This window comes from Pteronotus mesoamericanus, unplaced genomic scaffold, assembly GCF_021234165.1.
Source record: "Pteronotus mesoamericanus isolate MK-2021 breed Mesoamerican mustached bat unplaced genomic scaffold, CSHL_Meso_final contig_22, whole genome shotgun sequence".
Classification (NCBI taxonomy): domain Eukaryota; kingdom Metazoa; phylum Chordata; class Mammalia; order Chiroptera; family Mormoopidae; genus Pteronotus; species Pteronotus mesoamericanus.
The window spans coordinates 4,008,291-4,021,536 of NW_026555090.1; the positions used below are offsets into that span (position 1 = coordinate 4,008,291).

The window sequence follows — 13,246 nt, forward strand, 5'->3', positions numbered from 1 at the left end:
ACCCTTGTAATTTCCTAAGAGATAAGAACACTGGGAGCATACTTTGTTCTAACATTTGTCTTGCCTTTGACCAATGCGATGTTCCTATTTCCAAAGTGCGTTACTTCGGCATCTTGACTTGTTGCCAGAGGCCCCTATTCTTATTTGTATCTGAGGACATATGCAGTATAGGATCTGAACTTCTCATTGCATTTTTTAAAATTTGAATTTAATTTTTTTACTTGAATTTTCAATTTCATTACCTTATTGCTGCTTGCTGAGATGGTTTTGTGTCATGATTCTATTTCCCACATATTAGCTCTCCTTCTTAGCCTAGTCCAGAATTGTTCAATCCTTCTGCTTAAGTCTTGATCTTGATACATGTGTTGTTTAGGGTAGGGCCAAATACAGAATCTTGCAGCACTCAGTCTGGCGGCCTTCGGTTTAGTTACTCAGTGAGTTACGCATCGGTGACACTGGAGCGTCAGGTGGCCCGCCTTCTGCCCCTCCATCCGCTGGACCAGAAGGGGACGCAGCAGTGGCGGAGATGAAGGTCAGCCATTTCTGCCTTCCCTTGCTGCTCCTGCCTAACACTGCTCTCCAAAGAGAAAAGGAGGTCAGCTTGGCCTGCTTTGTTTCTGTTGAACCCTGTGGGTTGTGGATGCCTGTTGCTTTCTTTTCTAAATGCTCACAAAATATTTGATAAACCATTTTAGAATTTTCTGTGGGTTAACATCAAGTTTACTAGTCTGTTGTTTCCAGGATGTACCTTATTTTTCTTTTTAAAAATCAAAACAGCTTTCCTGCCCCCATCTTCTACCATTCTCCTCAGTTTTTCCAAGAGGAATGAATGCCCAGTGTTTAGTAACGCTGGTAAATTGTGTTGGTCATGAGATGCCATTTTTTAAATTTTATATTTATTTTTAAAAATATTTTATTTATTCATTTTTAGAGAGGGGAAGGGAGGGAGAAAGAGAGGGAGAGAAACATCCATGTGTGGTTGCCTCTTGAGCCCCCCCTACTGGGGACCTGGCCCACAACCAGGCCTGTGCCCCGACTGGGAACTGAACCAGCGACCCTTTGGTTCACAGGCTGGCGTTCAATCCACTGAGCCACAGCAGCCAGGGCAAGATGTCATTTTTTTAGACCAGAATATCTGACTCATTTAAAAGGAACCCTTCGGGTGCCTCCCTGCCTGTTGTGAACTTTGTTTCCTTGTCAGCTCTTTTTGTCTGTTTTCAGTTTCAAGGCTTTTTCTTGATATAAAAAATCAAAGCAAAATTGAGAGTTAGGAATATTTGCTTTCTGTCTGTCATTGCCTCAACAGATAGGCATAATATCTTTCTTCCCCCCCCCCACCCCCGTGGCCCACTAACTGAAAATAACCTAAAACAAACAAAAAAATGTTTAAAGAGAACAACGGCCTATTTTACATTCCTTATTATTTCCCCTGGCTGTGTGTGTCACTCTTCTGTATTTACCGACATTTATTTCCTCTTTCATTATGTAAACTAAACTCATTTTGGAAAAAAAAATCCGAACTCATCAAGAGCTCCTTTTGGTGCCAGATTATTTTGTTCCATTACCAGATCATTTGTGATTGGAGAGGCAGAACGCAGTTTTAGCCACCACATAAATTTATTTTTGTCAACTGTTTTAGTTTTAAATCTTTTTTTATTTTTTAGTTACTGCTGACATACAATGTTACACGTGTTTCAGGTATATAACCCAGTGATTAGACATTCATGTAACTTACAAAGGGATCTGCCGCGACCCCCACGGAGTGGTGGCCCCTGAGTGGGGATGGGAGACTGAGAAAGGACAACAGACACAAAGACACAGCACAAGGCAGTTTACAGCAAAGCGGGGGCCGGGGCGGGGGGGGGCATCGTCCTCTGATGGGGAGACAATGACAACGACCACGGTCTCCGTGCTTATTTTATTGGGGTTGGTTAGATAAAGCTCAAGGGAGTTTTGCAGACTTAGGGGAGCGCTGTGGGCACGGATTGTTCCTTTCCCAGGCTTTCTACGTGATAAAACTTTCTTCTGTAAAGGTTGCAGTCGTCTTCAGCGGAAGCTTGCGGGTGTCTACTCCCTTCTCAACGCCCCCACCCCCACCCTGGGCTCGGGCTGTCGCCCGTTGCCAGCTTGCTCTGCTTTGCAGATGCAAGTGGTCGAGAGTGGCCTTGCCAAGTGCTTAACCTGACTTTTGACGTCAGCCTTCACCGTCCTCCACAGGGATCACTCTGATAAATCTAGAAACCATTTGACACCATGCATAGTTATAATATCATTGACTATATTTCCTAGGCTGCACTCACCCCCATGAGTGTTCTGTAACTAACAATTTGTACTCCTTAATCCCTTCTGCTTTTTCGCTCATCCCCTAACCCCCTTTCATCAAACCATCAAAATGTTCTGCTTGTTTATTTATTTTGTTTTTTGTTTTTTGATTCCACATATTAAGTGAAATCACCTGGTGTTTGTCTTTCTCTGTCTGAACTATGTCACTCAGCACAATACCCTCTAGGTCTATCCATGTTGTTGCAGATGGCAAGATTTTATTCGTCTTTTTATGGCTCAGTCATATTCCATTGCATATATGCAATCGGCAATGGCTGCTCCTCGTGCTGGGCTTAGTGGTGCCCAGGAGAGGCCAAGCTGTGAACCAAGCCTGGCTGCTGCAAATGCTGGGCTTGGGGTCACTGAGCAAGAGGTATGGGCCATGCCAAGGGCAGATACTGGTTGTTTAAGAGATCTTAGGAAAGTCTACCACGTGAGCCAAGACAGGAAAAGCACTCAAAATGGCCTGGTGAGCCTGCAAGTTGAGTGGGGCAGGTGTCAGGGAGTCACAGGAAGGCGAGAAGGAACAGTGTGAGCCAGGCTGATGGCGACTCAGATATGGCAGTCACCTGCGGGTTCCGTGGGGGAGGGCTCAGCAGAGGAGCAATGGCCTCTGCCAGCACCTCTGTCTGGGAGAGAGCTGCCCCTTCAGCTTGCTCTGATGCCAGACAATTCAGTTTTTCCCTCTATGTCCCTTGACTCTTTTAAGCTGCTGCCCCAGTGCTGGAGCTCAGAGTGAGTCTGAGGAAGTTTGTGCCTGGGCCCCTTGTGAGAAAAGCCTGGGACTCCAGAAGTCTTCAGTCTCATTCAGCCACAATCCCTGCTGGATTTTAGAGTCAGAAATTATGGGGACTTCACTTCCTGTCACTGGAACGCTGGGCTGGGGTGCATGGTGTGGCACTGGGATCCCTCGTTCCTTAAGGGAGACCTCTGCAACTGGGACATCCCTCCAGAATTTTAACACCACAGGTGGGCACGTATGCACACATCGGCAACTCCCCATGTCCTATCAGTCCGACATGGCTTCTTCTTTATATCGTCAGTTATAGGGCTTTGGTTCAGCTAGATTTCAGGTGGTTCTCAGCGATGGTTGTTCTGTACTTTAGTTGTAATTTTGACGTGTTTGTGAGAGGATGTGAGTACCTCACTCACTTCCCTGCCATCTTGACTGGCTTCAAAGGCAAATGGCATTTTCTTCTAGGAATCTTACAAATTCCGAGCAAATTCCCACATTTTCCCACTAGTCATGAGGAAGTGATGAGATACGAATGAATACTGGCTCAGTCTCAGAGCCCTTATCTCTTCAGCGGGGTTCGGAATGTTTTGGGGGTGACTGTCCTCAAATCAATTCAATGGGTGTGACATTTACAACGTGCAAGCCACTGCACTAGTTGCTAAGGTGCAGTAACTTTGATGACAACCAGCTGTGTCTTTTGAGCACAAGACGTTGATTCAAGTTAAAGTGAAAAGTGTTCATATGTGAAGAGCTAAGTAGGAATCTACTGTTCAAAACAATGATAGACCAGGGAGCCTATGGAAGGGATGCCTCATTTCCATGCCCTGGTGCCCCGCTTCTGAGATAACATTTTCTTAAGCCACCTCCAGTGACTGAGCTCTTCATGGTGTCATTGACTGACGTGTTCCTTGGTTGCTTCCCATTTCTACACCAGCTTCCGCCAGTCCAGGGGCCGCCCGTCCAGCCCCATTAGCCCCACACAGAATGCGGAAGGAAAAGTAGTGTGCGCATTGCATGCGTCTCCCAGCGCCTGCGCATTCGGGCACTGACCCCCCCCCCACTCCACACCTGTTCGGAGACATCACGGTGGTGGGGCAGGAGCCCTTGCAGGGCGGGTCACTGTCCCATGTGTATCTGATATCCGCACCCAGGGCACGCGCCGTGGACGGCACAGACAGAGTGACTGGCCTTCGGGACCTTGCCGGAATACCCTGACTTCGTTTCTATTTCGGGTTTGCTCTGGAGCTGTGTTGAGAACATTCCACCGTCTCTCTCAGAGAAGGAGACCAGGCACTGGAAGGGAAGACGGGTAACAGGTCATCTAATGAGGATCGAGGGTTGGCGTTGCGGTGATCAGTCCTCTGAGGTTCAAAATTTTCCCTCAAATTAATTACTTATATAGTGACCCTGATGATAACCTGAAAAAGAGTGTGTGTATGTGTGTGTCTTTGTCATATAAAGAAAAATCTCTTAAAAATCCTATGAAGCTGCTGCTGGGTGTGCTTGGCCTTTTTGAATTATCATGTTCTCTCCAGAAGACTGCATATAAACTCTTGTCACTCTTTCTTCTGTTCCGGCCATGCCTCTCAGACCCTCCCTCGCTTCTTTCTGCTCCTCCTTCTTCAGTGCAGTCAGTTTAAAGCTTACTTTTGAAGTTGAGCTTTGTTTTCCCCCAGGAAGCTCCAGGCTTTATGCTGTGATATTATGGCAGCGTGAATGGCTCTGCGTGCCGGGTGGCTGGCCTCCTCCCTGGCACCCTGGCTTCACTGCTGGAGGTGCTGGAAGGGCCCTGGGAACCTGTGTGAGCTGGCAAGGGTGGTGGGAAGTGGGGATTGTCTTAGTGGTCCAGGGCGCAGACAGAGGCCCACTCAAGAGGCCGGCTCTTGGTCTATTTTTATCCCTGTCTCTTTCTGGGGGAAGACTAGGATGCCTGGCTCTGTGCGATGAGCTTATTGGTCCTTTTAGTTGGTTAAATCAATTTAGAGTGAAACAATAACCCATAAAATATGAGGTCTGCTTGTTAGTTAGTTTGCTTACTCTTCAATGCCCAATCTTTCCATTTGACAGTATTGTTCATTTCATTGTTCTCACCCGTTCTTCCATTTAGTTTGGCTATCTCAACCATTCTGGGCCTCAGTTTCCCCATATATGAAATAGGACCATTGGACTCCCCACATGTTTCTCGGAGTCATCCAGCACTAAAAACTGGCCCTTTTCTTTAAAATTTTTTTATTGAGTTTATCGGGGTGACACTGGTTAATAAAATTATACAGGTTTTAAGTGTATAACTCTATAATACATTGTCTGCATATTGCATCATGTGTTCACCAACCAAAGTCAAGTCTCCTTCTGTCACCATTTATCCACCTTTACCCTCTGTACCTCCCCCATCCCCCTTTCCCTCTGGTAACCACCATACTCCAGTCTGCGTCAGAATCACAGAATATTTCACAAATTTGTGTGTCATTTTTATGCAGGGGCCACGCTAGCCTCCTCTGTATCACTTTGATTTTAGCGTATGTGAGTCTGAAGTGCGCTCAGGCCTGGCCCTTTTCTTAGTCACAGAACATCAGTGACCACTTCTGTACCCTTAACCAACACATCATGTATTCATCAGTGATAAACATCAGCCAGAACCCACAAAAAGCTATTAAAGCTACTGTGGCCTGATTTCTAGAGCCTTTATAAAAAATAAACTAGATGATTGATACCCTCCCTACCTCTGATAGCTCCCTAAGTACAAATGAGAACGTGTAAGAGCATATTGAGCTGGTCCAACACAGCAGAGGTTCAGGGTCCTCTTTCTCTCTTCAAATCCATCCCCGGCTACTATGTTCCTGTGCTAAAGTTTTGCTGAGGTCCTTAGGTATCCTCTAAAAAGCTCAGTTTGTTAAAAAAGATTAATGAGAAGTAGAAAAGGCTTTAGAATTTAGAGTAACATTTTTGGATACTATTTCCCACTACTTATCTCATTTAATCTTTGCAGCCCTAAGAGATAGATATTATTTTCTCTATTTCATGGAAAGAAAGCAAAAAACTGGTGGCTCAGAGAGGTTAAATAACTCAGTCAAGGACACTTAATAGTAAGTTTTGAAAGAATTAAGTATTATGTTTATGTTGAAGTGAAGTCATATTTACAGATATTGAGACACAAGCATAGCTTCTATCCGTGGTTCTCAAAGTGTGGTTTCCTGACCAGCAGCATCAGCACCACCAGAGCAGTTACTAGAAATGCAAATTCTTGGGCTTCTGTTCAGATGGAGAGACTCAGGAACTCCCAGGGTAGAGCCCAGCACCGTTTTCATAAGGCCTCCAGAGACTCTGAAGCCCACTTAGGTTTGAGAACCACTGGTTACATCTAGTCTCTGTCTCCTGCTCTGCCCTTCAACCACCAATAGCAAGTGCCTGTGAGTTGTAGTACAAGCAAGAAGTTTTTGGCCGCTCCAGGGATACAGTGTCTTCTTGGAGTTTTCAAGCTTTTTTCAGCTAGATCGAGAACTTTCCTGTATTCTCTTAGTTCTTCCCATTCTGGATAATAAAACATTTCTAGCCAATGACCTCTTTCCCACATATGTTGTTGTCATCGTTTTCTTCTTCTTTTAAGATTATTTATTTATTTATTTTTAGACAGAAGGGAAGGGAGGGAGAGAAACATCACTGTGTTGTTACCTCTTGAGCGCCCCCTACTGGGGACCTGGCCCGCAACCCATGCATGTGCCCTGACTGGAAATTGAACTGGTGGCCCGTTGGTTCACAGGCCGGCACCCAGCCCACTGAGCCACACCAGCCAGGGCTCCCACGTGCTTCTTTTGAAGCCAAAGGACAAACTGGCAACCTGGAAACTCACTGGTTTCTCACGGACACAGACTTTTCTCACTTACTTGGTCATCCAACATAATAATACATGATGGGAAAGTGATGGCTGAAGAATGACAGTTTCCCCGTTTTCCCTAAAGATAACAATACAGTTGTTCCCCCTTGTCTGTGGTTTTGCTTTTTGAAGTTTAAATTACCTGTAGTCACCCACAATCCAAAGATGTTAAATGGAAATTTCGAGAGATGAACAATTCATGAGTTATAAATTGGGCATCCATATGAGCGGAAAGATGAACTCTCGTGCTGTCCTACTCCTTCCTGCCTGGGACATGAATCCTTTGTCCAGGGTCTCCATGTGGCATGCACTCCCCGCCTGCTAGTCACTTAGTAGCCATCTTGGTTATCCAATCAGTTATCAGAGGTTTTGAGAGAGAGAGATAGATCACATTCATATAACTTTTTTTACAGTATATTGTTGTAATTGTTCTATTTTATTGTTATTTATTGTTTTAATCTCTTACTGTGTCTAACTTATAAATTAAACTTTATTATATGTATATATGTATAGAAAATACATACTATATACAGGGTTTGGTGCTACCCAAGGTTTTAGGTATTGGGGTCTTGGAACTGTACCTCCCACAGATAAGGGGGGAATAATTTCTTGCATAGCTCTTCACACATTATAAAGTGACTTTTCAAAAACATGCATTCCTATGACCCTGACACCTGCCTGTGACCTAGGTTGAATTATATTCTCCACGTGTCTGAAGGAGAGCAGGCTGAGAACAAAAAGTGAGTTATCCTGCTCTGCCGTGCAGCCTGGCTTCATTCCACACGCTCCTCCTCTGGACCCTGAGCCCTTCCTGACTTCTCCCTGGCTGACCCAGGGCAGGGAGCTTTGCGGGAGAGTCAGAAGAACCTCGGGCGCAGGGTTAGGCAGGACAGCACAGCAGGGTATTGGGGGGTGAGCAGCCGCACTGGCAGGGCTCTCTAAACCACAGGGGAGGGTGGGAAAAGGAAGTGGAGATCCAGTGCCATACGGCAAGAGGATTCAGGCAGAATCATGAACAAGGGATAACAGAAGGCAGAGAGGAAAGCTGGGGGGGTTGGTCTTCTGGCTGCTGGTGGCCTGGATATCTGAGAAATACCTACTTCTCAGCCGCAAAGCCCTCCTCTTCGAAAAATGTTTTCCTGTCTGATGAGACCTCTTTGCCTGCCTGCCTGCCTGCCTCTTCGAGTAGCATCAATGACATTCCTCTACCCTGGCTCATCCCATCAAGTCGTCTCGTTCTGTCCTTCACCAAGGCCACTTTCTAAACTCTACTGCCAGATCCCAAATGGCTTCAACTTTCCTGCCAGAGCCAGGTGACAGGCTGTGTGCACGCACCTGAGTGCACCTGCCTGTGTGCGTGCATGCACGTTCATTTCTGTGTGTGCAGAGGTGGGGAGTGGGAGGCAGCAGTAACTACCATGCTCACCTACTCTGGTTAAAGTAATGCTCACATTACAACATCCCGCGGGGCAGGGAGGATCCTGTGTCATCTACAGATAAGGAAAGGGGGGCTCAGAGAAGCTGGAATAACTTGTTCAAAGCCACAGCCACACCACTAGTAGGAAACAGCAATAGAATTCCACCTGTCTCTGACTCTGAAGTTTGCGCCCCTCAGTGAGGCTCATTGGGCCCCTAAGCATGAAAGGAAGGCTGAATTGGGTTGGTAAAGCTGCTTCCCTGATGTATGTCAGGCTCACAGATTAAAATCCTAATTTATTTGGACTTTCAAAAACAAACTACTTTTAGCCTGTAGCTCCTCTGGGGGTAACATGTCCCCTCCCCCTTACATACCCACACCTCTGCTCTGGGCCTCCCTCCTCCTGGCCACCCTCCTTTGTCTTGCCTTCCAGCGATGGGATGCTGATCTGCTCTTGCCTTTCAGATGCCTCCTCAGTTAGAACAATTTGAGCTGCGAGAACTGGTGTCCTCCTGAGCCTGACTATTGTCCCCCACCCGATCTTGAATGAGCTTGCCATTGCAAACCGACTCTGGCAATGATTTCCTATGCCTTTCTTTAACTGGGCCACGTCCCCAGATGTGGGCACTGGAAATGCTCACGGCATCGTAAACCTTTTGGTTTAACCTGGATTAATAACAATAACAACAATAGTAGCAGTGACACTGGTCTCATGCATTTGATATAATCCTAGATGGTAGCTCTAATTTTTATTATCTTCCTTCATCTCTGCCATCCTTGTCAACAGGGTGGAGAAACTGAGGCTTAGAGAGGTCAAGCAGCCTACTCAAGGTCCTAGAGTTCCGAAGGACCAGGATCGGTGTTTGGACCTAGTCTTGTCTGAAGTAGGACGGTCTTGGTGTGTCTCTGATCTCTTCTCTTGGCTGCCAACATTTGCAAGGGAAGTTTGGCTGCAGTGGCAAGCTGGGCAGCTATGTCAGGAAGCAGTAATCTTCCTGACCTTATAGTAATCTTTTCCAACTGAGCAGTTAGTTTGAAAAATTTCAAATCTACAAAAACCCGAAAGAATGGAACAATGAACATTCATCTACTCTTTACCCACACCCCCAATTATTAGCATTTTGTTACAGTTGCTCTTTCTGTGTGTGTGTGTGTGTGTGTGTGTGTGTACATATAAACACACAGGATATGTGTTTGTGTGTGTATCATTTTTAGTGGAGCCTTTTGAGAACTATTTGCAGATACCCATCCTGGATATGTCGGCACTTGATAATGACTTTTAGGTTGTTTTCTGTGGACTGTAGGTTCACCCTGCTGGCACATGGGGGACAGAATCACTTCCCTCCTCACAACAAAAATAGGGGGCATTCATGAGCCTTGATTCAGGGTTGCCAGAAGGGGAACGTAGAGTCTACAGAAAACATTTTGAAAATCACTAATTTAAATTTTGTGGATTTTGAAGCTGATGTAAGACAGTATCTGTCATCTCTGGCTTCAGGTTTAAAGGTTTTGTCTTCATCAGAATAGCCCCATTGTTCTCAATAATTGCCTTGCTAACAAGTCAATTTTTGAATTAATAACATAACTTGGTATTAATAGAATATTACATTTTTCTATGGTATGTATTGAGCCTTGACATAAGATATGATTTGCAAACAGGATTTTGCTCTTTAAAAATGGTTGAAAACCCAGTGAGTCCTTGGTCTCTTTCTGGGGCATAACTGCCCACAGAGGCCTTCTGTAGGAGGTGGGCCCTTGTGGACAAGAGAACCCACTCGTGGGCTCTAATGGCCTAAGTCATCTCTCCTGAATGGATCGTGAGCCAGGGCTAAAAGGTAAACATCGCATGAAATCGGTAAGTCATTTTTCTTTTAAAAACCACATACATACACATACCACACTCATTACTTCTTTACATGCATCTCAATGTATGAACATACACATATACAGATATCATAATGGACATTGATTGTTTGGCGGCCCAGAAGAATGATCCCAATGACAATAATGATGATGACAATAGGTCCATAGCTAGCATTTATTAAGGGCTAAATATGTATTAGGCAATCTTCTAAGCGCTTTGCATATAGTCGCTCATCTAATCCTTACTTATGAAGTAGGAACTTTGGTTGTCTCAGCTTTTCAGACAAGAAAACTGCAGCAGAGCGGATTAAATAATGTACCCGTGTTCCCAGAGCTGCCGTATAAGTAAGCAGGTGGGCTGGGCTCCAAACTCAGGAGTCTGGCCCAGACCTCCTGTTCCTCACTCCTAAGCTGTCCTGCCTCCCAGACACATGGGCGGGCATGCGACTGAGGTTGGATGTTCCCCGACACACTCTTGGTCCCAAAGAAAATCCTTCCACCAAGGACTATTTTCCTAAAGAGGTTTCCAGTTCACATTGAAGCAGTTAAATAACAAGTTTATATTAAACAGCTGTGCTTTTACTTCGATGATGAATTAAGAAAATGAATGTAAATATATTCAGGACCATTGGGATAACCACCATATAACCAAACAGCTATAGCCGTAAGAAGTTACATCTAATTTTATATTCACAAATATTTAAAATTCATTAATAACAACAACTGGAGCTCAACACAAGGCTTCACATATTTTTTTCTCTTTAAAAGTGGTCTATATATTACTTAAATTTGATTAATCCTACTCTTGTTCTAGAAATGAAGTGACCAGCTCTTTCAGAATATACAACAACTGCCTCCATGTAAGTAGTGCCAGGTTTAGGAGATTTACGGTAAAGCCTTGTTTCCTAGGAGGTCAGTACAAAAAGCCAGGCTTCTACTGGCAGTTTCCGGGAGAGATAAGCTTTCCATCCGTTGTAGAGGTTAACTTTTTCTCTAGGAGATGTTTATAATAGAAAAGGCTCACTTGGGATATTTGTCAGCTTCTCCTGGCCCTCTGCTGTTTGGTGGAGTTGACCACAGGCAAGGATAAAATGAGCTGGCCACCTCAGGATCATGGCAAACCTGGAATCAAGTCTCAAGAATGCCTCCTACTTTCGTTGTGAGAAGGGAAACGATTCTGTCCCTGTGTGCCAGCGGTGCGAAACGTGCGTCTTGGCTCGGAAGATCTTCTTTACCAAAGAGTGGTTCCAGAGGATCGGGGAGATAGCTCAGAGGAGGTTTCTAGTTAGCATCCTGGAACAGTTAGATAGCTTTTATTTGTTACACTATTTCCAAACTATCCTCCAGTCCATTCAGGGGAAGGATTTCATCTATAACAGGTCCCGGATTGACCTCAGCAGGAAGGAGGGGAAAACCATGAAGTCCTCCTTAAACCAGATGCTGAGTAAAACAGTAGAACAGAAGATGAGGGAGCTATTGTGCTGGTTTGGGACCACCGCCCACCAGACTAAGGCAAAGTATACACTCTCGCTGCTGCAGATGTGCAACCCTCAGTTACTGCTCACGGCTGCCACTGTCGTCAGAGTCCTGTTTCAGAGAGAGCAGAACAACATCTCAGGTAAATGGGCCACGGAGGAGACCTGGGGGCCCTGGAGACCAAGGAGCCGGGCTCCGGGACCTGTAGAGAGACCAGAGGTGTGGACAAACTGAGGCAGATGGGGACTTCCCAGAAGGCAGGAAAGAGTTCTTTGTCCTGACACCTGATCCTGTTTCCCAAAGGAGAAATTGCTGAATGTGACTTCCTTCTAGAAAATTGTCAAGTGACAAATGCAGAAGGGTGGATAGAACTTTTAACTGTCCAGGATTTAAAATGAATTTCTGCATCCCTTTGGCTGAGAAATGGCTGGTCTGTGTCTTTATTACTTTAGGCTGGTGTGGTGCATGATTAGTGAGCTAGAGATTGGACTGGCCTTAGGAAGGATGTAAGGGGGAAGCTATTGAATTGTTTTGCCCCTCACCTGGCTCTGAGCAGGAACCAGTCCAACAGGTCAAAAGTTGTCTCCCCACCTCACCCCCATTCATTCTACCATATTCCTTGCTTGTACATAATATCCAGACTTGAAGTGGGGTTTATCCAAGACTGGGGAAAGCAAAAGGGCCAAATAAGACTAGCAGCATCCTTCTCAAATTTTAGATTGTATCTGAATCCCCAGCGGGGCTTATGAAATCCCAGATGAGGGGGCATGCTCAGGCCTCCTGACTCAGCAGGCCTGACAAGTGACAGTTCTAACAAGTTCCCAGTGGACGATGCTGAGGTTGCTGTTGGCACTTCACTTTGAGAGCCATTGATCTAGGGTGTTGGTGAAAAAGTCTTGGAAATGCTGAGCCTACTCAATAAGGGAGGCCAAAAAAAAAAAAAAAAAAAAAGACAGAAAGGAGGCAAGAGATAGGAGATTCTACTGGGATCTGGGAGTGGAAGGTCCAGTGTGGGGAGGCACAGGTTTGGAGGAGAGGGTAGGAGAAGGCTGGCGGCGGGGAGCATCAGGTAGAGGAGTTTCAGAGTCTGACGTCTTGAAGCCTAAGAATTCCTAATGTCCATGAGACCTGATTTGTGGTTATAGGTGCAGACTAATGGGATCCCAAACAACTTTAAAGCTAGACCTGCGGGGCAATTGGATCCCTATGTAGCCAAGGCTGGACAATGCACTTAACTTCTTTGGTGCATTAGGGAGGTAAAAGAACAATAATCCGGAATGAAGACAAGGTGGAAAAAAAGGAGACTCCTACAAATAGATCAGAGGTCGGCCAGGCCAGCCCTTTAATGTTATAGATAAGGAAGTCAAAGTTCAGGGAAGTGAGTGACTTGAACAAGGTCACCCAGCAAGGGGGCTGAGAACCAGGCCTCCCCTCCTGAGCATCTCCCACAGTGCAGAGCTATCGCTCACCCCAGGGGGGGGCCTGCAGCGGGCCTGGCTTCCACACGCACAGGCATCCGTCCGTGGGCCTCTCTCAAAGGCTTTCCTCATCCTCCACAGGA

The 13,246-nt window shown here is 45.7% G+C and overlaps 1 protein-coding gene and 1 non-coding gene across 5 annotated transcripts in view; one reads left to right on the forward strand and one right to left on the reverse strand.

Moving 5' to 3' along the window:
- Nucleotides 1-5,490: 5,490 nt before the first annotated feature.
- On the reverse strand, nucleotides 5,491-5,599 carry LOC129068823 (U6 spliceosomal RNA). The gene has a single exon (XR_008528956.1). It is a non-coding gene; the product is annotated as a U6 spliceosomal RNA (small nuclear RNA).
- Nucleotides 5,600-11,322: 5,723 nt separating this feature from the next.
- The window catches only part of FBXW10B (F-box and WD repeat domain containing 10B), a 38,552-nt gene continuing 36,628 nt past the window's right edge, over nucleotides 11,323-13,246 (forward strand). For all 4 annotated transcript variants that reach the window (XM_054571076.1, XM_054571075.1, XM_054571077.1 and 1 more), the window contains exon 1: nucleotides 11,323-11,827. In XM_054571076.1, the coding sequence (XP_054427051.1) occupies nucleotides 11,323-11,827 (505 nt within the window). The remainder of the gene's footprint in view (nucleotides 11,828-13,246) is intronic.